Source organism: Misgurnus anguillicaudatus, chromosome 3, assembly GCF_027580225.2.
Source record: "Misgurnus anguillicaudatus chromosome 3, ASM2758022v2, whole genome shotgun sequence".
NCBI lineage: Eukaryota > Metazoa > Chordata > Actinopteri > Cypriniformes > Cobitidae > Misgurnus > Misgurnus anguillicaudatus.
In genome coordinates, this window is record NC_073339.2 from 4,002,997 (window position 1) to 4,029,887 (window position 26,891).

A 26,891-nucleotide genomic window follows, 5' to 3' on the forward strand; every position below is an offset into this window, starting at 1 on the left:
TTAGTAATTTAATTAGGGATGATTTTTTACCATTATGTACCAACCACCACACCACAGAATTACACTACTAACTTAACATGTTCTTAACAAATGTGGTGTATTAACAAAAAGTTAATACAACCAGAACCAATGTGGTGTATTAACAAAAAGTTAATACAACCAGGGAAAAAACTAGCAAGCCAAAGACAAGGCTCAAGAGCCCAACTAAAACGAACACTAATCACAATAATGGTGACTTAAAATGAAACAAAACATCAACATCTAAACTTATATATAATAGATATATAATATATAATAAATATATAATATATAATAAATATAATAAAATAATATAAATATAAAAAATAAATATAATAAAATGCAATGTTTCTCTATCATTTACATAACAATTAAACAAGTCAATATAATAAACAGTTGTTGTTTTAAACATTGTGTGAACATTAAAACATGACATTGTCATAACGTTTAAAAATGGTAAAATGTAACATTCCTCTAACGTTGAGACAACACAAAAACGTTCTTAGAACGTCAAGAAAACTGGACACTTTTAACGTTGGCAGAACGTTTTTGGGAACGTAAAGAACTTTCAGGGAACGTTCTTAGAACTTGTTTCTGTTAGCTGGGTGTAGACTGGTAAGTAAATAAATGCTTTGCTTTAAACAAATGCATCTGTTTTTAAATGTTTTTTTTTTAATGCTACCTCACGGATTTATTGTAAATGATGACTCTGTACCTGTGGATATGGTTAGATGAGAAACATTTTTAAGTAATGCTAAAAAGAACTCTTTGCTAAAAAAACGCTGTCCAAAGTGCTGAAACGTGCGGAGAGCCGTTTCTTTATCTCCTGTTTGTTACAAATAAAGTATTTTTAGAGTACAAACCTTATCTTACATACTTGTAAATTATTTTTTGATGATATTGGATAGCCATACATTTAAAGCAATTAAAAGCCTGCTTTTTTACTTCCATGACTAAAAGAAAACGATTTTAAAGGTTTTAATAAAAAAGAACAATTTCAATACAAGTGAAAAACAACACAATTATTTAACATTAATCTTAAACTGGGGATCTTCTTCCTCCGCTTAGTTTTTCAGTTTACAAAGCCCGTCATCTAAATAGGAATTAGACATAGCGCCAGCGCAACAGGCTTTTAAAGGGGATGAGAGCTGAGACTCTCATTGGTTTATTCCACGTTACGCCCAAAATACTCTCATTACAATAGGACCAACCCTTTTCGACCATGCGCTCGGCGCACAAACCATTTTTCCCGTCGTTTAAATAGCAAAAGTGGATAAGGACACACCCATTTAGACGTTGCGCTGTGCACTTTAGACAATGCGCTTAGATCGTTAAAGTAGGGCCCATCGTGTCAACGTCACAAACCAGTTCAGATAGGAATTTTACTTAAACATGATCTCAGGGACAGAAAGAAATATGATTGGTTCACAAAAATGACCAATGAATGTGCTCGTTGGTGTTTTAAGCCCTCAACTGGAGTCTCCAAGGCAGCTTCTGCAGTGAAGCAGGTCAAGCTCACCGTTGGTCAGGTGAGTAGCTAGATAGGAATGTGACTGATTTTGAAATCATCTTGAAATGTTTTGAGCGTTTAAGTAATGTTTTCCATGTTTCATGTGTCTGTGGCACAATTTTTTTCTTTTTTCAAACCATTGTTGCTTGGGTTTGAGGTTAGATTTGTGTTTTTTGTCTGAGGATAAAGTTGGGTTTGGCATAAATGCGAATGTCATTTTAAGCATTGGTTTATGAACATCAGATTTTTAAACTGTTTTCAATTGGTGTTAGAGTTGGGTTAGGATGTCACTTTATGTAAATCATTCTAACCCAAGCGACAATGGTAAGAAAATAGGAAAAACAATTGAGTAACCAATACGTGCCACGGACACATGAAAACACGGAATAACATAATTTAACGCTCAAGACATTTTGAGCTGAATTCAAAAACAGTCACATCCTATCTAACCATATCTGCGCTACTCACCTGACCAACGGTGAGCTCGAACTGCTTCACTGCAGAAGCTGCCTTGAAGGCTCCGGTTGAGCACTTTCATTGGTCATTTTTGCCAACCAATCATATTTCTTTCTGCCCCTTAGATCATTTAAGTTGCATTTTCTTCTTCCTTAACACCATTCCAGCATCTACGGCTATATTCATGGCGAGAACCAAGTAATCCATACACAAGTTTTATTCAGACAAGTTGATTCATACACAAGTTGGGGGAGGGACAATTTGGTATCTCCAATTTGCCTAACTTGCGTGTTTTTGGCCCGTGGGAGGAAACCGGAGTACCCGGATTAAACCCACACCGATACAGGGAGAACATGCAGAAACTCCAAACAGAAAGGCCACCTGCCCTAACTGGGAGTCAAACCAGTAACCTTCTTGCTGTGAGGCAACAGTGCTACCCACTGAGCCACTGTGCCGCCCCAAGTTGCATTTTTCTAAATTATAGTGAGGTAGACTGGAGCTGAAACAGTTGGGTTTCATGACCCTTTAAAAAAGTCTTGTGAAACGTCCCATTTACACGATGATATTTACTTGGTTTGTTTCGTCCGTGAAACTTCAGTGTTCAGCTTTGTGAGAGTTGCTCTCAGACTAATGATAATACTGATGAAGAGAATCGTGTTTATCTGCAGAAAAAACACACAGCTAAGAAATGATGTTTTTTTTCCTTATATTAAACAAGTCCAATGGTCTGAAACTAAAACATACTGCAAGAATAACGCAAACAGGTCCCAGAAAACTCCAGATGAAGCCTCTTTCCTTTTTAATCCAGCATCTGTTTACAGAAAACACTAAATGTTTCAATGAACATTTCAAGTCTTGTAAAGAATAAAAGAATCTGTATGTTTTAATTGTGTGGGTAATTTTGATACAGATGTCTGAACATATAACAAATATATAAATCTTCAAACGTACTCTTTACTGCCATAACCATCAGGAGCCACTCCAGCAGACACGCCTACTATAACCAGAGCAATTATATATCCAATCAAGAATCTGCTCCTAAGCCCCACCCTCTGTCTGGAGCTGATCTGTGATAGGTTCTTCACACAGATGAAGAGCAGCACAGCTTCAATGAACATCCACACAAAGCAGGAGAGATAGAAGAAGTGAAGAACGCCTGATATCACAGCACACACCACCTGATGAGATTGACAGATTATTAAATAATAAATCATTCTTACACAGATAGACTGCAGTCAGTTATAGCTCACATTTAAAGATGCTGTATGTCATGAAAAATTCTCACTTTGTGAGGTTTAATGAGATCCAGGAATTGTTGTGTGAGTAAGAACAGAAGATGAGCAGACAGCAGACTGATGCAGAGGTTGATTCGAGCTACATTGTTCACTCCAGGTTTCCATCGACAGAAAGCAAAAGTCAACAGAGCCAAACTAGTAAACACCAGACCCACGATAACAAACACCAAATTCAAAAGATTCACCAGCTGATCATCATCCTGTGAAAATATATCAAATCAAACAGTTACATTTCTCAGTACAGAATTTCTAATCATTGCAGGTGTAAGAATTGATCTGCCTTACATTCCTAAACAAACTGGGCAGTACATTGAAACAGACTGCTGTGGGGTTTTACCCTCTTGACAGTCTGAGAAAAACAAGACAGAGTCTATATTTATTGCAATTATTATTGGGAAAATTTAAGCCCTGCCCGTCCAGTTCGATCAGATAAGACAACTGACCAACATCTTTTATAGCCGAACTCAGTGTCAAAGCGGGAACGGAGAGGACGTTTTGATTGAAACTCCTTCACACCATCCGAATCCAAGCCGATCGTAAATTCCTTAAAGGAATAGTCTACTCATTTTCAATATTAAAATATGTTATTACCTTAACTAAGAATTGTTGATACATCCCTCTATCATCTGTGTGCGTGCACGTAAGCGCTGGAGCGCGCTGCGACGCTTCGATAGCATGTAGGTTAGCCCCATTCATTCAATGCTACCATTTATAGATAAAGTTAGAAGTGACCAAACACATCAACGTTTTTCCTATTTAAGACGAGTAGTTATACGAGCAAGTTTGGTGGTACAAAATAAAACGTAGCGCTTTTCTAAGCTGATTTAAAAGAGGAACTATATTTTATGGCGTAATAGCACTTTTGGGAGTACTTCGACTCGGCGCAGTAACACCCTCCCTCTCCCATTATGAGAGGGAGAAGGGGAGCGGACTTTTCAGGCGAGTCGAAGTACTCCCAAAAGTGCTATTACGCCATAAAATATATAAAATTATATATAAAATTACGCCATTTTATATGTGCTATTACGCACATATAAAAGTGAAATAAACGCATATTGACCTTGTGGGTTTTTGTGAGAGGAGTTTTTCAAAGTCTGGAGAAATTAACGTTATCTGTAAAAAAAGAAGTAGGCTAAGTCCTTCCACACACAGCAGATATTTATATGTGACATGGTGGCTTGATATATTTTATTGATTTCTTATTGTTTATGTGGTATTTATTAGGGGTGGAACAATACATGTATTCGTTTCTAACCGAATCGGTACGGGGGTCGCGGTTCGGTGCATGAATTTAAACGGAGAATACACGGTATGAAAATAAAAAAACTTGCGTGCAAAATAATTAATGTAATGCGGAACTACTGTTAGATACGCGGGTTCTTTATGGACAGCTAATCTGTTGCCCCGCTTTAGCTCTGAAGCTCTGATTGGCGCCGATGCAGCCGAGCTCCGCCTATGTATGCGCTCTTTCAGAGACCGTCTACATTCTCTGGCACTCTGCAGTTTTTTGTCACGTCGACGCCGGTCCAGTCAGTGAGTGAGCAGCCGACAGCGAGTATGGCAAGTGGTGTTCCACAAGAGTTAGCGCCCCCTCCGCCAGCCTCTTTAAGATCGCAAGTTTGGCAAAACTTCAGTTTTCTAGTCAGTTACAGTAGTACAGGCGAGAGAGTGGTGGAAAAGAAGAGGACTTTGCGTCGGCGTTGTTCAGCAGTTGTTAGGTATGTGAGTGGAAATACATCTATTACAGGGCTCTCAAGTCTCACGCATTCACCTTGACAAACACGCATTTCAGTCAGTTCAAACGCCACACTTTATATTTCTCACGCTGAGAAGTAGGAGATAAATTGTCCTGCTATATACAACAGGCATACGCAGGGCAGTTCTGTCGAGTTCAGCTGCTTTCAGTTTTTTATGCGTGCTCAACTTTACGCAGCGCAGTCAGCGTCAGAGTACCGCGAGAAATCTTGCGGAGGAGGCTGATTTCAAATCGCTCTCGCGTTACTCTGACGTCATCCACTTGTCGTTTCTTGCAGCGCCTCGTGAAGTCGTACACACCTATTAATTCATACTACAAGCCTATTTTTTGTTCTTTAGTACATTAATATGAAATAAGGCCAAAATTTAATTTTAAAATGTATTTAGGTAACACTTGTAATACATTTGAACCCATATTTGTATGAAAGATGAGTACAAGATTTCTTAAAGTGGTATACATTTTTGAAATACGAGATAGTATGTTAAATGCATTTCAGTGCATATTCATGACATCTCAAAATAACACTGATAAGGACACCTATGTTTTTAAGATTATCTTAAGTACTAAAAAAAAATGCCTTCATTTTTGTTTTGCTTTTCCCTCCATTGTACCGAAAGTGAATCGAACCGTGGCGCCTGAACCGAGGTACGAACCGAACCGGGACTTCTGTGTACCGTTCCACCCCTAGTATTTATCTCTATTCAATTTATTTATTAAATAGACCAGCTTATAGTTATTGAAAATGATGAGCCTAAAAGCTCATGTAGTTGTCAAACAGATGTTAAAACAACAACAAAAAAAATATGTAACTTCATTGTGACGACGGTAATAGTAATGCATTTCCCGGGGTTCGATTTTGAGAGGTTTTGCATGATAGTTGAGAACACTATCCACTCTCCCACCTGATCACTTGTGTCAATCAATCAATCAACATGTGGGATACAATTTGGCAATAGGTTCAAATGACCACTAGGTTTCACCGTGGAGGCGGTTTCGATCAATGGTTCGAAGCCTCTACAAAATTGATTCAACTGTTTCAGTGTTTCACGAAGCCTCGCTCTGCCCATCACTATCTAAGTCGTTGTCTTTGTAAAAACACATAATTTTTTTTTTAAAAATCACCAAAATGAAGAATAAAAAAAAACAGGCGTTTATAAATCTCATTTTTTAAACATTGGGGAAATGTTTTCCAATGCACAGCCAGATATCATGAAACGGCACATGAATCACAATCATGGTGACATAATTTATGTTGCAATGCTTTCTGGGACCCATTGTAATATAAAACTTGTGACTCCCACCATGCATTGCAACATGAATTATGTCACCATGATTGTGATTCATGTGCCGATTCTTGGTATCTGGCTGTGAGTTCGAAAAATTTCCCCAATGTTTAAAAAAATGAGATTTATAAACACCTGATTTTTTCATTTTGAGGATTTTTTTTATTCTTATAGAAAAAACTATAAACAATTAAAGCATTTTAATAAAAGGCAAAAGTAACAAAGGATTTTTCTTCTACGTAAGCTATGAAAGCGTTTTATTTCTAACTTTCTTTGCAAATATTGATGTGTTTTTACAAAAACTAGTGATGGGAGAAACAAAGCTTTTCGAAAAGTTTTTCGAAGCAGTTCGAAACACCACACACGCTATCGACCCCTGCTGGTCAAAATAGTGTAAAAGCAGATGTGTCCAAACATTTTACACTTTTTTACAAAAAATAATACGATTTTTATTAAAATATTTAAAAAATATATTTAACTTAATTAAGACAAAGTTAAAAGTGTATTGTGTGTTTTTAGTTTTAATTAGGGCAAACAAATCATTAAAACTAACTACCCTTTTAATTATGCACATTTTTGTCATTAAATCTGTCTATAAAAAAAGTAGACAAAATGGCAGTGTTATTAGTCAGAAGGATATAGAGTTGTGACGTTCGCGAACGAACCGATTCTTTTGAACGGCTCATAAACATGAACGATGGGAGCCGAGTCGCGGCTGGAGGTCTTTCTGTCGTTCTTTTTTCCTATGCGTGTTTCACACAGATGCACACAAATTAGCTCCTCCGCGAGACAGAACAGTTATAGGGGGAGGGGCGCACATGATGATAGTTGTGCGCGCATACTTCACGTGAGTACTCCAGAGTAAAAAAAACCTGCGTGCCCCAGATGTCCTATTTGCAAAGTATACAGTAGTAATTGGACTGTATTTTGCAGTTCTTTTGAACGGCTCTTTGAAAGGAACAGATCGCCAAGATCCGGATCCCCTCAAAGAGCCATAAATCCCATCACTAGAAGGATAAATGTTTTATGAACTTGCATAATAAAACTGACCAGAGTTCACCTAAACATGTAAGACACTGGTCATGTGACCAACTCCCCCTAGTGGTGAACCATCCAATTTTCGAAACGTTTCGAAACAGTAATGACATAATTAAGCCTCGTTTGCTAAAATCACAAGACTTGGGCCAGTTTGAAACACGTTCCAAACCACTGATTCGAAACAAAAGATTTGCAAACGCTTCGAAGCCTCGTGAAGCAGTGCTTTATAAACTACCATCACTAACAAAAACAACAACTTGGAACAAAGAGTCAAACTGTCAAACTAAAGGAAACGCTGATCACAATAATGGTGACCAAACATTTTCAATAAAACATCACCATCTTAAACTCTGTTATTTTTTTAAAAATCAGACAAATGTAGACAGCTGACAGAAATAAGAACAGCCTGTTTGGTCCGTGTACATTTTGATAGTTTGTTTTTTCATTTAAACAAAAAAAACAAAATAACGAGAAACCACACGTTATTTGTTTGCCGTTTCAAACAAAAAAACACAAACCGCTAAAAAAAGAGCCGTTCTTCCGTTTTTGGTCTCTGAATCCAAAAACAAAAAACGACTAAACCAAATTCAAATAATGGTCCGATTTTGTGTTTTGGAAATTCCTTTTTTCATTTCTCCGTTGAAGATCCACATCAAAAGAAAGACAGGTTGGCCACGCGACCCGGAAGTTATAGTAAATACAGCCTATTAAAATAAAAGCCGGTCATAATAATATGCAGCACTAACGTTACAACGTTACTTTAACACACTGCAGGTGAAATCAATTAAATTAACACAGCGTGATTGATGCGGACTCGAGTGGGACTCGGCTTGGACTCGACAACAACCCTGGTTAAACTTATCATCCATGTAACTCTGCAAGCAAGTTGTAATATTAGTTTTTAAACAGAGATGATGATAGTGTTTATTTAACTGTGGGGATTTTATCATTACATTTAAATATTTTGTCTTTCTGCATTATTTTATTATTACTTTTTCCAGAAAAATAGTCATCAAAATAAATAATTAAACAGGGAAAATTCTAAAATGTAGTTGATTTGACACAGAATGACCAGCAGGTGTTCACCATTAATGTCTTAATAGTCACTTCATTAGCTCATTAACTTTTAACACCAGATTTTTTAAACCAGTGGTTCCCAATCCTGGTCCTCGAGCCCCCCCTGCCAGAAAGTTTTAAATGTCTCCTTATTTAACACACCTGATTTAACTCAACAGCTCGTTAGAGGGACATGTTTACCATTTTTGAAGGAGGCTGATGAGTTGAATCAGGTGTTTTAAATAAGGAGACATCTAAAACTTTCTGGCAGGGGGGCCTCGAGGACCAGGATTGGGAAACACTGTTTTAAACACCCATCTGGGAGTGGATTATATATACAGCTGGTGCCCCGAAGTAGAGGAGGGAGGGGTCATCTGACACACACACACACACACACACACACAAACACACACACTCTCTCACACACACACACACACACACACACACACACACACACACACACACACACACACACACACACACACACACACACACACACACACACACACACACACACACACTTAAGGTGAAACTTCTGGTGTCCTGTGTATGGCATACCACCCAGTTGTTGCCCATGTAAAAATCACTAAAGTAATTTGTGCCTGTGTCATAATCACTCCCTAATATACTTATAACTTGCAAATGTAATGCTCAGTTTATTCAAAGGGGTCATGGCATGAAAATCTGACTTTTTCTATGTTTAAGTGCTATAATTAAGACCCCAGTGCTTCTATCAACCTATAAATTGTGAAAAAGATCAACCCAGTAACTTAGTTTTGGTAAAACATTCTCTTACAACAAACCACCCTCATTGTGATCAGTGTTTGCATTTCATCAGCTCATTTGCATTTTAAAGAACACACCCGGCAAGTTTTTGCTTGCATCTACAAAGTGACAATTTTAACATGCTATAATAAATTTTCTGTATGGGATTTTGAGTTAAAACATGTGTACTCTGGGAATACTAAAGATTTATTTTACATCTTAAAAAAGTCTTGTGACATGGCCCCTTTGAATAAACCAGGCTTAATGACATTTGCAGCCTGCAAATGAGACCTCCGGAGGCTGCAGCCTTCGGATTGAGAAAAGATCATTGATTATCACATGTCTTTTTAAACTTGTGGTCCAATCAGACACTGGTGGGCGGAGCAAGTGTAAATAGCATTTTCCAACAAGGAAAGCAATTAGCACTTACTCTGGAAAAATATTGTGCAGGACCTGGGTGGTTTTGATGTTTGGCTCAAGATCAAATCTTATTTTTATTAATCAATTTACTATTTTAAATTGATCTACATTCTCACTTAAACAACGTCTAAAACTACATTAAGTGAAATGACAACAGTGGTATTTTATAAATTATTTGAGTTTTCTTCTCTGCATTTGGAAGAAATACCATGTCAAAATAATAAAACTGCTTTGTTGTCATTTGTAACAAAAATGTTTACGATGCTTTGAGGGTTAGTATAACTTGTGAGCATCCCAATGTATAAATTTCACCCTTGTTTAGTTCTCTTACCTTTGTTGATATTCTGCTGGTTTGCATGATGAGAGCAAATGTTGACAGATGAAGACATGAACACACAGTAAAGCTGCTGTTGGTCTTTACAACAGAACAACCATCTACAATCCACTCACTGATGTTCCAGTACACACAGGAAAGATTTCCTCCAGATACAAACTCCTTTACATGAAGAAAAACATTCAGAAAATACTTTAAAAGGAACATGTCACAATAATTTTTAAGATGTCAAATAAATCTTTGGTGTCCCCAGAGCACATATATGAAGTTTCAGCTCAAAATACCATATAGATAATGTATTATAGCATGTTAAAATTGCCACTTTGTAGGTGTGAACAAAATTGTGCCATTTTGTGTGTGCTTTAAAATGCAAATGAGCTGATGAAATTCAAACATTGATCACAATGATGTTTTTTTTTACAATTGAAACACAGTTGTGCTGTCAATAATTTTTTCTCTCTCTCTTTCTCTCTGCACTAAATGGCTGTGCTGTGGTTGGATAGTGCAGATTAAGGTGCGGTATTATTATAATAAGATCTCCTTATGACATCATAAGGAGAGCCAAATTTCAATGACCTAACATTTTCATGCCATGGCTCCTTTAACAGAAAATTATACTTCAGATGAGTGAGCAAACATGAAAATAATCTTTTCCAAAAGTTTTATTTATGATGATGTTTGACATTATGTACAAATCACCATCAAAGAGTTGCACTATTGTCTTTTCTCTGCCATAACAAACATGTCTTAAACCATTCTCTACAAGCACATGAAAAAATAGGTCGTTACAATTTGGCTCTCCTTATGATGTCATAAGGAGTTCTTATTATAATAATACCGCCCCCTTAATCTGCACTATCCAACCACAGCACTGCCATTTAGTGCAGTGAGAAAGAGAGAGAAAATAATTCACAGCACAATTGAGTTTGAATTACAACAAACCACCATCATTGTAATCAGTGTTTGCACTTCATCCACTCATTTGCATTTTAAAGGAAACACCTACAAACAGGGCTGGACTGGGACAAAAATTCGGCCCTGGCATTTTGGCCCAAACCGGCCCACACTACATATATTTACAAATACCACCCATCTTTGCACGCCTTTAAGCAATAGCAACTCCAATTCCATAAAAGCACTAAGCCCAATTAATAGCAGGTAGAAAAGAGTGAGAGTTGACACAACAAACACTTCTAGAACGTGTTATTTATTAATGCAGTAAAACTGTATAATCCACATGAATCCTTAAACAAGCTTCATCCTTCAAACATTTGTAAACATTTTTGTTAGGTCCTAAAAACACTATTCACTACACACCGTAGCCTATAATAAATAATGAACACAACAAAAATGTTCCTATCTGATTAACTGTCATATTATATGTTGATTACAGTTTTTCTGAATTGCTAAAACACTAAACCCCAATCTCTGAACCAAATTCATAGCGGCCTAAACACATTCGTCATGCACTCTTTTGGCTAAAGTCTAAACAAACTTCTGAGTAAAACACACATTTTACACTGCAATGAACTTGTTTTATAAATGCTAAACACAGGCAGGCTGCTAAAGATGAACACAACTACAACTCAGTTGTCATCAAGCAAACACAACAACTCAAAATTGTACACGCTTTTTTCTAATGGTATTCTTTACCAATTGTGTGGATTGTAAACAGTCTGAGAGGCAGATGAAGAGTACCCTATGATGAAGAACAGGACACCAGAGATGGTGCAATTGGCAAAATTTGCCATTGAATTGCTGACTTTTAACAAAATACAAGTGCTGCTTACAGTAATATTAAAAACTGATTATTACTTGCAGTACTTACAGGAAAGTATTCACTACTACATTCACTGAACTAAACTTGTGTGATTACAGTAATAGAGCTTTTTAACATTATCTGTCAATTGTGTTGTTATATACAATAAACATATATTTTGTCTGTAAGCAGATGTCCTGGATTGTTTGATTTTGCTTGAAGAGAAATGACACGTTTTGAAACAGACAATCAACGAAAAATCTACGAATCAGATACACTCTCGTAGTCACTAACACAGTCTCACCCCATGTCGTCAATATTTGACGACACTTGACCACCCGTCAACACGTGACGCGGAGGGTATACCTTTCGCGTCATTTTTTGACGAACTGGGGACTTCAATACTATTACGTCCGTTGCATTCTCTTCTCCTATTTTCTTACCATTCTCGCGTCGGTTAAGGGTTAGATTACGCAAAATTAAACAGTGTACGCGAAATTAAACAGTGTACGCGAAATTAAACAGTTGTCACCTGGCGTTGGGGTTAGAAACAGTTGTCACCTGGCGTTGGGGTTAGAGTTAGGTTTGGGTAGGGATGTCATTATGTAAATCTAACCCTAAACCGACGCGAAAATGGTAAGAAAATAGGAGAAGAGAATGCAACGGACGTAATAGTATTGAAGTCCCCAGTTCGTCAAAAAATGACGCGAAAGGTATACCCTCTGCGTCACATGTTGACGAATGGTCAAGTGTCGTGAAATATTGACTGGGTTGTAGTCACAGAGCAAAGAGTGCAATTATTTTGTTGCAGCTTTATCACCATAATTGTGTGTTTTTGACTTGGTTTTATCTAGGGGTATCTATCTAAACTTGTGTTTTGAAAGCAGTTCTGCTTACCGCAACTCACTTCTCCCTCGTCTCTCTCTCCCTCTCCTCACTGACATTTTGCGTGCTGGTGCTGCCAGTGCCACGCGCCACCATCATCATCATCATCATCACCAGCGACGCGAGTTGAAGAAAACAGTTGTGTTATTTTCCAGCGTCTGCCTGAAGAGTCTGTTTCTTTTTGTCGCGCAGTTTTTCTGCACCTCCCTTGAGTTTTTTCTCCATCTCTCTCTCTCTATTTTGACACGTGAACTGACCGACGTTGCACGCTCGCTTGCACAGAGACCAAAGCGGTGATTGGGCCAGCTTTATGTCATTAAAAAAATAACCAATTGGCTGCTGCTTAAATGTGAGTGGGCTGGTCTATTTAGGGTAAAAAAAGGACGATGACTGGGCTGGTCCGTCATTGGGCCAGCTTAATGTCGTTTAAAAAAAATAACCAATGGGCTGCTGCTTAAATGTCAGTGGGCCGGTCTGTCTAGGAAAAAAAAGACGCTAACTGGGCTGCTCAGACAAAAATAGTATGAGATGGATCGGCCCAAAAAGTACGTCGGCCCACCGGGAAACTGCCCGGTCTGCCAGATGGCCAGTCCGCCCCTGCCTGCAAAGTGACACTTTTAACATGTTAAATGTAAATTATTTGTATGGTATTTTGAGCTAAAACTTTACATGTGTGCTCTGGAAGCACCAAAGATTTATTTTACATCTTAAAAAAGTCTTGTGACATTGCCCCTTTAAACAAACAAAGATTTAACAGAAAAAAACTGAACAAGCTAAGAAACAAAAGTCAAGTTCAAATAAAACAAACACTGATCACAATAATGGCCAACATCTAAACCTAAGGTAAGAAAATGACTCTACAAGTAAGATGTAAAATGCAGTTTTAGGTTGATGAGGGAGATGATGAGAAAGAGGATAACAAAGCTCTTAATTCTGCTTCAGTGTTACTTTTTAACACTCTGTAAGATTGGGACAATATATACATCCAGCAGTGTTTATTTTTCTGTGTGAGGGCTGTCCGTGCAGGGCCAGCGCTAAGGGGCCAACGTTTTTCCAATGAGCAAACCTGCGCGGGGCCCTAAGGTTAGCCCTAAGCGGACCCCTGCATAAAGGCCCATCGTAGGCTTGCTTGTAGGGCTTCTTGTCACTTTCTATTGGCAGGATAGTTGCGATATTTCGGATAATTAAGTCAATGAGAGTAACTCACTCTGATGTGTTTGAGGGTGAAGTTGACTGGTTTGGTGAGGGTTGTGTTGGTGGTTTGAGGAAGAGTAGCAGAGATGACAGTGGACATCATGGTTTTAACTGTGTCATCTGATGTGTTGAAGAAGTCTGGTTTCAGTAGGTCCTCCATTGTGGTGTAGCTCATGAAAGCCACTGATCCTGCAACAGAGACACAGGACATTCCCATTTCATTGACATTATCAAGTACACAGGGTTAGTAATCATCGTGAAGCCAATGAGCCCCCATGTTGAGTTCACCCAATCATATCCCTGCAAGCAAGCCTACGATGGCCCCTTATGGGCCCACTTAGGTCTAGCCTTAGGGCCCTTCAGGTTTGCAAATTGGCCAAATGTCTTTCATACGCAGTGACATGCGCACACACTGTAAAAATACTTTGCTGCCTTAAAATTTTTTGTTGAATCAACTCGGATTTACAAGTAATTTCAACTTACTATTATTTATCGTACCTAGAGAAGAGTTGTTATAACTACAGGTGAGTTGTTATAGCTTATAAAATTAAGTTGACTTTCTCAACTATATTTTATAAGTTGTGACAACTCATCTCTGTTGACATGACTTGTAAATCTGAGTTGATTTAACAAAAAATTTTAAGGCAGCAAAGTATTTTTTACTGTGCATAGACAAAACCGTGAGAAAGCCGGTTAAGGTGTTTACATGCCTCGCGAAACCGGCGTAATGAGCAAAAAAACTACCTGTGCCAACCGTTTTTTTTTTTTTGCTTGCGCCGTTTATGGGCTTTACCCGATAAAGGAAAACTGTTTTACGCGTTTACATGACCCCACGTGTTATCAGTTTATTAAGCATAATCGGCGTAAGACTGTGCATGTAAACGCACTCATTGTCATTCTTTTGCATACCTTTTTTATAGTTGTTCTTGGCGATCCCAATAAGATCAATGTCCATTAAAGCATGTCTTGTGATGAGCTGAGGGATTTTATCTAGGGTGGCATTTGGTCCAACCATGAAGATTTGTGTTTCTGGTTTATAAAAAAAAACACGTTAATTTGACAACTTTTATCTCATCTAAAACATCAAAGGATATTTTTCACATTCTCAAAATTTTAGTGAAATTATATATAGTCTGAATCATATCTGTCTCTCTTACCTAAAGACTCAATAGTAAAACTGATATTGTCATAGGTGTTTGTTGGAGTCAATAACATGGAGACAAGCTTCTCGCTGGCTTTTATAACATATGACGCCAGTTCCTTCTGGTCACCTAAGGATGAGGTCATCTTCTCTGAAGTATTAAACACCAAGTCCAAAAGTGCTATCACATCCTAATGCAGTAAGAAAAAATAAACAAATGGCAATATTTCCAAAAGAATTTAATTATTTAATTTAGTCGTGTTTCTCATGTAGACTTACTGGTAAAGGGAGAACTGTAATATTCTGTATTTGGTCAAGAAGATTCTGTAACAATGAAGTTCCCTGTGGATAAGAATATAACAGCATATTAATGGATTTTGGTTGTGTAGCACAGACATTATCATCACAGTCTATATGGTTGTGGCACTAATGTGAGGACAGTATTTGTTGAACAGGGTTAGCATTTTTCTTGTAATGTTTCTCAAAGACATTGTAAAATGTATTTAATAAAACAGGCAGTTCTGGTTCTTCATTTTGATTGGTTGAAATGCGTTCTAATCCGTGATAAAATACCCCGGTAACTCCACGGTTCAGACCACATTACATAAGTATCACTGCGCCACTGTGGCTGCATAGTGATTTATGAAAATAAACAAAAATAAAGTCATTAATCATATTTTTAATTTGTCTACAATTGCACAATTAATGGTGATATCCAGATGGCAAATGGCAAAACATATTGTTTAGTCATCTCGTCAATAAAGAGAAAACGTTCCCTGAGGAGTTTCTACCTCAAATTCATATTTCTGCTATTATCCACTGGGTGGCGATCTTACCCAACTTAACCACTGACGCATTCACTCAACACTAAAAACACCGTGTAAGTTTTGATCAGGCTCTGAATCTGATCTCTTACAAAAGTTCTTCACCAAAATGGAATTATCTCTGCTGAAAATTTGAGAGGTGATAAGAGAACAAATTAAGGTAGGATAAAACTGTTTTTTAGCAGAGGGTCTGTTCTTTCATTTGATATTTTATGTTTATTTAAAGAAGATAATTTTTCTGTAAGGCATTAAACTAAAACTGGGTGGCAACTTTTTACCGCTGACAGGTAAAGAGTTAAGCATGCTTCCAAGCATATTTGATCATCATTTCAAAAGTTGCACAATATAAATGTTAATATATAATATTAATATTAGATGAATGTTGATTTATGAAAATAAACACCACAGTCTTTAATCATATTTTCATTGTGTCTTTGCTGCGTCTGAGTTGGTTGGGAACTGCGCTCTGTTGCAGCTACACTTGATTCTGAGGAACTACTTTGTTTGGCGGAAGAGTAATATTTGTACTATTACAATTACAACTTTTTTGTGTTTTATTATATTAAATCCTGCTATGCATATGTAGTAACCTTTTTATCAAAGCAATAAGCTCCGTGAAGCAGTGGTGTTACAGTGCATTTTATAACAGCTAAGGGGGTTTTAACAACACCCCTTAGCTGTTATAAAATGCACTGGTAACCCACTGCTTCGCGGGGCTTATTCCTTTAGTTGTTGCTTTCAAGCACATTATATTTAAAGAACTAAACCTACAGTTAGCTAGGAGAACATTTTGTGAACTTACCCTGTAATTTTCAAGCAGTGTTTGATTTAAACCTGAAGCTATGAACACAATAATACATTTTATTCACACTTATGACAAATCATGAATATTAAGGTACATGAGCAAATTTATATGATGGCCACCACGGGCAATTGTCAGTGAGTGCATTTACATGCACAGTCTACAGTTTACATAAACGGCGTAAGCAAAAAACAATCGGCAGAGGTAGTTTTTTGCTCATTACCCTGATTTCGAGTGGCCTGTAAACACCTTAACCGGCTTTCTCACGGTTTTGTCCATGTGCGCATGTCTCCTCATGTGAAAGCTAAACGTCAGACGCAGAAGTATGCACAAAGTAACGCATAAAAGTCTCTGCTCTACTAAAGCAGTTGGTAGAGAAACTGCGAAAATAAGAACTGATTTTATATTTACAGGTTCCGGAGACAGGAAAAAGATAAAACAATATAGCTTAAGACAGATATGCCGTTAGCTTTTTAATAGACTATTATGCTATGACGTCACTACCTGCGAGAAACCTGACAATCTCCAAGTCCCATTTAAACGCAATTGTCTGCATAGGTGGTTTATTGATTTGCATGTAAACGCATGAAAACAGTTTTTTATAATAAGCAAATTTTTGATAGTTATCTGCTTATTCTGTGCACGTAAACGTACTCACTGCTGTGTATTATGTTTTGTATTGTGCTTGCAGCGTACAGCCAACATGGATGTAATATAGTTACCTGCACAGTATGCAGAACAGTTGTATTTGGTTGTAACAAACTCATAGACATAATAACCGCCTGTGCAGGCTTTGACTCTAATGGGATAAGACTGATAATAGCAGCAGTTATTGTTCCAGTAACCACAAACATCTCTGAGGACAACTCCATCCTCAGGTTTTGGGTGTCCACCACTTAACCACAGTGGGATTTGAGTGCCACATCTATCCGTTGCAACACATGTTTCTGGCATTTGAAAGCTCTGGTTATAATAGAAAAGCCGATACCAGCCAACCCAGTTGACATTTAGGTCACACATGGAGGGGAAATAATTGATGGATCTTCTTGGATCATCCAACACAGTGTAGTTGTCGCAGGGATCAGCAAAGAGACTATCTGTTGAAAAAAAACATAACCAGGGTTGTAGTCGAGTCTAAGCCGAGTCCGACTCAAGTAACATTTTAGCAGTGTTTGGGCCTTTTTACACCTGGTCACTTCATGTGTTTTCTCTGATCGGATAGGTATCTGATTTGTTTAAACTGTTCCATTTACGTTTGGCCACATAAATGCGTCTTGGCAAAACGGATATGAATCTGATCTTTTACCCCTGCCAAAAATGCAAATACACTATTTATTACTCCGCCTTAAAAAACTTAAGATGACGTTTATGACGTTGAGCGATTGGATTTAAATCCGTCTCGAAAACGTTTCGGAGGGCATTTACACCTGTTCTTTTTACGATTGGATAGCTATCAGAGAAAAGGCATGAAGTGACCAGGTGTAAAAAGCGTCAATTGGATACTTAAGTGATAATTTAAGTGGTGATTTTTTTGATTATTGAAGACACCTGATAAAATCAACTCAAAAGACATTAAATCTCTCTTTTTTTTGTATTTTTGTATTTTTTGTATTCCTAACATAAAAAATATCCAGAAAGCATTTATTCATTCATCTGCCTGTAACACTCACACAACACCATAGATAACACTATACTTTACCAGTTGGGCTGATCGCTGACAGGACAGTTGTGTTGGTGGAGTTTACACTCGTAACATCTGCAAGATTTGATAAATTGTAGTTAATTAACAAAAACACAAATATCAAATGTACAAACAGACAGTTTTAAATCAAATTTATTTAATTTATTTACCTGTACAGTATGCGCTATTGCATACAGTTGGAGTAACAAACTCATAGACATAATAACCCCCCGTGCAGGCTTTGACTCTAATGGGTGACCGGTTATAGCAGCAGGTATTGTTCCAGTGACCACAAGCATCTCTGGTGACCACTCCATCGACTTGGGTTGGGTGTCCACCACTTAGCCACAGTGGGATGTCAGCATCACACCTATGTATCGTAACACATGATTCTGGCATTCGAACGTTCAAACTATGATGGAAAAGCCGATACCAGCCGACCCAACTGACAGAGGTGTCACATATTGGGGGGTAAGAGTAATAGTTGGTGGATCTTCTTAGTTCATCCAGCGCAGTGTAGTTGTAGCAGGGGTCAGCAGAGATATTATCTGTCATGAAAAGTTAAAACAAAAGAGCTCCTCTAGTGGATGGAGGTGTTTTACAGTTTTTTTTCTATTTTCACAATTATGTTGTAAAACCTCACAACTGTTAGTACAAAACTCAAAGCAGATAATCAAAAAGTCAGTTTTTTCCAAACATGTAATCACATGTTCAATTGACTTAGCACAACACACAAAATTATACATTCACTTTTTCACCACACTTAATCATTGTGTCATCAAAGAAATACCTTTCATATGAAGTAATTGTCTTTCACAATGCAATGCTCACAATTCTTTTGATGTGCTTGTCATCTGATTTGCGTAAATACCAGCACTAAATCCAACTGATCTTAATGGTTAATCACTGAACCATTTGGTAAACCTATATATTTTCATTTCAGCAATATACAGTATATGGATTTTGAGAACTACAGAAATAAAATGTGTGTTTGTACGAACTTATACATTTTGATACCAACACATGATAAATACTCTTTATTGCTAATTGATTTTACATAGTGGTAACCACAACTGGTCATTACAGTAGATATACTGTAAAAGTGGGGGTGTAAACACCAAATTTCTTTCAACATGAAGCAGGACAGATATGAATAAGAAGAGCTTATGGCCAAGGGATCCGTCAGAGAGGTGGGCATGGGCACCAACAGAGAGGTCAAAGAGGTGGACGAAAATCTACAGACAAATGCTTAAGACAGGCTTGATCCAAATTAATGTAATGTGTGCAGTAAATGTTATGTTTTGTTCTCATTTAGTTACATTATAGAAAGTATACAATTATTTCTGAAAAATAAAAACTAATTTGCCCAAATGATTGTAAAGGATGTCTTCATTGATCCTTCACTTAATCACACATAGGATGGATATTTTGGAAATTATAGATCATGTAAATGTTGGGTAATGTAAGTGTATTGTCTAACCAGAATAAAAACTAGCAAGCAAAAAGTCAAGGGTAAAGAGTCCAAATAAAACAAACACTAATCACAATAATGGTGCCTATAAATGAAACAAACATCAACATCTAAACATAACAAGTGAATTGTGTTTTCTACAGCAATATATTTACTGAACATTCAGAAATAATGTTTTATAAAATAATAAAATGCAATGTTTCTCTATCATTTATAACAATTAAACAAGTCAATATAATAAACAGTTGTTGTTTTAAACATTGTGTGAACATTAAAGGGGACATATAATGAGATTTTTTTTAAGATGTAAACTAAGTCTTAATCTAGGTCTGAGCAAAAGTGTGCCGTTTTGGGTGTGTCATTTAAAATGCAAATGAGCGGATGAAGTGCAAACATTGATCACAATGATGGTGGTTTGTTGCAATTGAAACTCAATTGTGCTGTGAATTATTTTCTCTCTTTCTCTTTGCACTAAATGGTTGTGCTGTGGTTGGATAGTGCAGATAAAGGGGGCGGTATTACCTTATTCTGACATCACAATAGGAGCCAAATTACAATTACCTATTTTTTCACATGCTTGCAGAGAATGGTTTACCAAAACTAAGTTACTGGGTTGATCTTTTTCACATTTTCTAGGTTGATAAAAGCACTGGGGACACAATTATAGCACTTAAACATGGAAAAAGACAGATTTTCATAATATGTCCCCTTTAAAACATGACATTGTCATAGCGTTTAATAATGGTAAAATGTAACATTCCTCTAACGTTCAGACAACCCAGAAACGTTCTTAGAAGTTAAAGAAAACTGGACACTTTTAACATTGGCAGAATGTTTTTGGGAACCTTGGGAACTTTCAGGGAACGTTCTTAGAACTTTTTTCTGCTAGCTGGGATCATACTGTTGTGTTTCAGTGATTAAACCAAATGTTCTCATTACATATTACAATAATCTTGTGTTTGAAATAATGATTATGTGGAGTGAAAACGTGCAACTTACTGAAAGCATTACATCAGGTTTTGAAAGAATGAATAGCTGCTTTACAAGTGTGATTAGTTTTGATTTTTGTACTAAGAGTCACCTTACTTGTGAAAATAGCACCAAAGTGAATAAAAAAACTGTTATAGATTTAAAACATTCATGCGAGTCATGTTGTTGTTATTCTGACAATACAGGTATCAGGTGGTTTGAACTACTTTTGTTACTGTACATTAAAACACTGTTAAAAAGTATTTATAGTAATAAAAAGGGATTGAAAAATTCTGTCATCATTTACTCACCCTCATGTTGTTACCAACCTATATACATTTCTTTGTTCTGACGTGTGCAAAAAAGTATTTTTCTTTCCTCATATGGAAATCAATGGTGGTTTCATGCTTGATTATAAATATCTTTCATTGTGTTCAGCAAAACACATACATTTATACAGGTTTGTAACATCCTGAGGTTTAGTAAATGATGGCAGAATTTTTAAGTGAACTATCCATTTAAAGGTCCCGTGTGAGATTTTTAGTAGAATCTAACGTTGAGATTGCGAATTGCAATCCACAGCTCAAGGCGCGGTCACACTAGACTTTTTTAGTGGAGATAGCAGGTTACTCCATGACGTACTAGTGCTGAGTTTGTCATGGTTCACCGAAAAAAGACAGTTTGGTTGGTCATTTATTATTATGAGGTAGTTATTCTCTCAGCCATGCCCATGCACAGGCTGAATGTCTGATGCATAAAGCACAAAAGAACTGGAAACACTTCATCTGATTGGCTGAATTCTACAAGACTGAAAACTGTAGTGAGTACTTAACATAACTTTTAGATGTAATATAACTAAAGCTAAAGCTCTGTTAATTCTCAGCAAATGCCTTTGGAGACATATTAAAGTTAACTGGTTTGTGATAAGTAAAGATGGTAGTTTTCTTTATACATATATTTTAATGTCTACCTGATTGTTTTATGCAATAATTATTCCATACTTAACTGTACCATAATAAAAACTAAAATGAGATATAGAGTAATGTTTACTGATTACTGTATATGTGATAGCATTGACTTTATTGTGTTTCTCTTTATATTATAACAAAAGTGTCTCTAGACTAAAACAATCAAAATCTGGTTTCACTTACATGGCATAACAGAGACGATGGTCAACAGAGCTTTAAAAACATCTGAAATTAAATACAAACAAACATTAATAATATATACATGTAAATTAAGAATTGATTTATATCAAATTAATGCTTTTTTGTAATCAATAATTATATAAAAATAATTTGAAAAATGCATTGAGTCTCAACCCAGATAGCAAGCAACCATTGACCATGTTAAAACAGTTGATTTGTCAATGTTAACTGCATTGAATCAATATCAGGTTTGCACCCTCAATTAATATTGAAAAAATATAGAAATTTCAACAAACCACAATTATTGTGATCAGTGTTTGATTTAGTTTGGTCATTGACTAAGTTAAATCTTTCTTTTGTTAGTCTTTGTATGTGTTTATGTATATTTTTTCATAATTATATTTATTCATTTAGCTGATGCTTTTATCCAAAGCAACTTACAATTGCAACTAGGGTTAAGTGACTTGCAATGGTGTGTCACAGTGGATTCGAACACAGGTCTCTCTCACCACCCCACGTAGAAGTGCATGTGCATTGGAAAATAAAGATGTGTTCCAAAGTTAAATTGAAAATGATTGCTTTTTGTGAAGATATCAAGATGATATAAAATTAAGCTGTGTTACATGATTATGTTAATCCATTTTTGACCCTTAAAATTGTTCTTGTTTATAAATACACAGAGATCAGCAGAAAACATGCTGACACATTCAGACATCCTTACTCATCCTACAAATCTCAACAATGGTGACAATCATCAAACAAATTCAGATAAAACGATCAACTGCAAAACACTAATAATGGTGATTTGTTAAAATTTCAATATTTTTCAATATTAATGATGGGTGCAAACGTGATATTGATTCAATGATATTAACATTGACAAATCAACGATTTTTAACATTGTTTCAATGGTTGCATGCTATCTGGGAATACATATAAATTAGTTGTATTGCGATTTTGATTATGATAAAAAATTATTAAAATGTAATTAGTAATGATAAACGCACTCTAAAACGATGGCTTATTATTTCCATCAATTTGCTAGGTTTGGCTTTTTGCTATTGCTGGCCTTGGCCCCGCATTGGGGAAAATTTAACCCCATGTTCATATAATGTAGAGAATAAATTCAGGGGTGTAGTGTGTAAAGAGGTAAGATTTATTTTGTAACAAGTTACACAATGAAGAATTTGCAGCATTTTTGTCAAATCAACACATATTTTTATGTTACTTTAATTTATAAAAATAAGTTAAACAATTGTAACTTGAATTTATAAATTATGTCAACTTTTTAAGCCAAAACTTAAAATAGGTTGAATTGACTTGCAATACCAAGTTGTTTTAACTTCGTGCTGCATATTTTTTGATTAGTATAAGTTGACTGACTACTTTTAAAGATTGCAGATTATGACAGAAAAAAATAAACTTACTTTTAATGAAGGTGGATGACATTTTAGACAGACCAGTATCTTTATATTTTATCCAAAATTAGGGGTTGAGTTTCTTTAGAGACAAAAGAAAAAAAAACGTAGCATTAGAGCCATTTAAAATACTGACTTCCATGTTTAAGTGCTATAGTTGGGTCCCCACTGCTTCTATCAACCTAGAAAATGTGAAAAAGATCAACCCAGTAACTAAGTTTTGCTAAACTATCGAGCACATCTGAAAATGAGTAATTCGCCTTGCTACCTACCTCACAAAACAGGCGAAATCTGAAGGACCTAATTTTTCACGTGCTTGCAGAAAATGGCTTACCCAAACAAAGTTACTGAGTTGATCTTTATCACATTTTCCAGATTGATAGAAGCACTGGGAACCCAATTATAGCACTTAAACATGAAAAAAGTTGCATTTTCACGCTATGACCCCTTTAAAAGTTATCTATAGTGATGTCCAGTTCGTGAAAGAATCGTTCTTTTGAAGCGGTTCTTTTCAGTGAATGAGTTGAATCAGTACACCTAATCGGACTGAATCGTTTAAAAAGTTTGTGTCTCAAGACAGCAATGATCCACAAGTTACTCATTTTCAGATGTGCTCGACAGTCATTCCGATTCTAAATGAGAGAGTAATCTGTATCTAAACTCGTAGAAGCTCTCCCCAACAGTATCACTGACTGAACTGAGACATGGTGAACTTTGTTGATACTGAGCATGCGCAGCAAACATACTGGTATTCCAGAGTCACACTGAATACACGAATCAAGAATGGTTTCTATCGGACGCGTCCGACTTGATGAGCCGTTGTGTTACTGAAAAGCACGATACCGCGAATTTTGAGTCAGGAACAGGTTGATGCATTCATGGAGTCACCAGTTCACTGATTTGAAAACAGTTTCTATCAGACGCGTCTGAAGAATTAATCAAAGCACTGTGGATACTGAGCATGTGTGAGCCAAACAGTACGGACATCAGTGAGTTGCTGTTCTTATACTATAGCCTACATTAACTGAAATGATTGACAGACATAAAGTAAGTTTATTTAATATTACTATAAAACTTACGGGAAATATGCATGGTACAGCTAATTATATTAAACAGCGTTTTGACTAAAATGTATTTTTTAGGTGGGTGTGTATGTGCAGATTATATTTTAAGTTGTTATGAGCTTGATCATGATTTATGTTAAAAGTTTTTGAATGTGCTTTAGTTTGACAACTAAAAAATAATAATCAACCATACACGACTTTACTTGAACATTTTTTTAATGTATTTAACCCTCCAGAATTAGATGTGAATGACGTCATTACGTAAAGTACGTTAAAGAACTGGTGAATCAGTTTTTTGAACCAGTTCTTTGAAACAAACTGTCCAAAAGAACTGATTCACAAAAAAAGAGTCGGACTTCCCATCACTATTATCTATTTATCATGTAGAAAACTAAAATGGACAAATGGGGGCTATACATAGAGCAAGGAACCTTACGCCCCAGTGAAGGGCTGGCCCATCCAACAGGCAATAGGTGATTGCCTGGGGCCTCATGACAAAACAAGGGTCCTCCATGCATAAAAATAATTTTGTCATTGCACAAATCTCACGAACACAATCAGCAGGCAGCACGCACAACAGGGTGAATTCCCCCCCAAAAAATTATTAAAATGATAATAAATACAAAACCTTAGTGTAAGTAAAGACATAAAACATTACAAAATAAGAACAGAGTGGGCTAATTTGCATAATGTTAATGACGTGATGCTGCTTGCGGAGGTGTGTCTCATTGTGCATGCTTGGAAATGAAACGTTTTGGATTATGGGTAATGTAGTATCGTATAACAAAACAATGTTTACGTTACATCTTTCAATAATGATAAAAACAATACTTATTTTAGTTAGGTTGCGGTGATAGGCTTTGGCAAACTATAGCATCAAAACGATACCTTTTAGAAGCTGAAAAGAAAAAGAGAAAAGCAGAGAAAGAAAAGCAATGACAAGGCAAAGATACTTTCTGCTTTACATTGTTTAATTCCTATGCTAATTAAAAAAAAAACCCCTTTCTAAATTAACCCACCTGAAAAAAGACTAATTTACTATATAATTTACTGCAGTCAACTGTATAGTAAAATTCTTAGATACTGAAAATATACTATATTAGGGTCAAAAACAGTATACAGAATACTGAACACCCTATAATAATTATTTTGTATTAATATCCATGATATTTGTATTGATACATACAGTACTGTAGTTCTGTTGCACTACAGCTGTTTCACTTTAACAACATTGCTTAATATGTTGCACTTAATAAAAACTTCTACACTTAAATATGATTTAAATTTACTATTCCCACATAGTTAATTTTGTACATAAAATAAATGCATATTTATTAGCATTTTACTTAGGAAAATCTAGTTCTCAATAAATGTTAATATTAATGTAGAAAATGAGGGTTAATCTATTTTATTTTTCTACACCAAAAAGTTTGTTTTTTTCAGTGTGTAAATGCTGCAGGTAGTTCATCATTACATTTATTATCAGGAGAAACAAAATCTTACCTGAGTTTAAATCTGGTGGTCTTCACCCAACATTAATCGGACAAAAAATGAGTAAATATTTGTTGTGTCAAGAGTGTTTACAGTACAGTTATCTGTGTATCAAAACATGATGAGGAAATTTACACCCACATTCTGTTCTCTTCATACTCAAAGGCACACATGTACACTCCCAGATAGCATGCAACCATTGAAACAATGTTAAAAATCGTTGATTTCTCAATGTTAATACCAATTAATCAAAATCAGGTTTGCACCCTCCATTAATATTGAAAAAATATTGAAATTTCAACAAATCACCATTATCGTGATTAGTGTTTGCTTTAGTTGGGCCCTTTACTCTTGTGTTTTAATGATAAGTTTTCTTTGGCTGCTGAAGCAGTGTTTTAAAATACATCTGCTATTGCAAAGAAAGCAAAGATCTAATGATATCAAGTAGTTTAAATCTTGTAGATATCCCTAAATGATATTACTGAAACACTGTTAAGGTTATGCAAAAAAATATTTTACAGTACTAGTTGGAAACAGTGTCAGGTCTGTTATATTGGGGATTACAAAAACACATTTAAAAAGTTAAACTACCGAATCTATCTCTGACATCATGAATCGGTCTATGAATCTCATCAATGGTGACGATCAACAAAAAAAAGGTTCATGCTGCAATGCATGCTGGGTATCATCGTAGTACTAAACTAATTTATAACTCCCAGCACGCATTGCAGTTGATCGTTTTATATGAATTTGTTTGATGATTGTCACCAATGTTGAGATTTGTAGGATGAGTAATGATGTCTGAATGTGTCAGCAATTTTTCTGTTTGTCTTGTCACAGTGTATTTACAAACCAAAACAATTATACATTTCAAAAATGGATCAACATAATCATGTAAAGCAGCTTAATTTTATATAATCTTGACTTCTTCACAAAAAGCAACCAGTTTCAACTTAACTTTGAAACACATCTTTATATTCTCTTGCACATGTGTTTCTACATAAACAGATACAAACACTAAAAACAAGAAAAGAAAGATTTAACTTAGTGAATAACAAGAGTCAAGGACCCAACTAAAGCAAACACTGATCTTAATAATGGTGATTTGTTGAA

General features: G+C 36.0%; 1 protein-coding gene and 1 long non-coding RNA gene across 2 annotated transcripts in view; both read right to left on the bottom strand.

Annotated features, from left to right (window-relative positions):
- Positions 1 to 15,095, bottom strand: part of LOC129445238 (adhesion G protein-coupled receptor E3-like) — a 41,079-nt gene extending 25,984 nt beyond the window's left edge. The window contains exons 1-5 of the mRNA XM_073860167.1: positions 14,927 to 15,095; positions 14,679 to 14,798; positions 13,783 to 13,958; positions 9,929 to 10,093; positions 3,270 to 3,479 (exon numbers count right to left, since the gene is read on the bottom strand). Coding sequence (XP_073716268.1) covers positions 3,270 to 3,479; positions 9,929 to 10,093; positions 13,783 to 13,958; positions 14,679 to 14,798; positions 14,927 to 15,056 — 801 coding nt within the window. The 5' untranslated portion in view covers positions 15,057 to 15,095. The remainder of the gene's footprint in view (positions 1 to 3,269; positions 3,480 to 9,928; positions 10,094 to 13,782; positions 13,959 to 14,678; positions 14,799 to 14,926) is intronic.
- A 6,709-nt stretch (positions 15,096 to 21,804) lies between these two features.
- Positions 21,805 to 25,862, bottom strand: LOC141356651 (uncharacterized). Its single transcript, XR_012363119.1, has 3 exons — positions 25,791 to 25,862; positions 23,233 to 23,305; positions 21,805 to 21,850 (listed from the first exon to the last, which is right to left on the bottom strand). It is a non-coding gene; the product is annotated as an uncharacterized lncRNA (long non-coding RNA).
- Between the last annotated feature and the right edge of the window lie 1,029 nt (positions 25,863 to 26,891).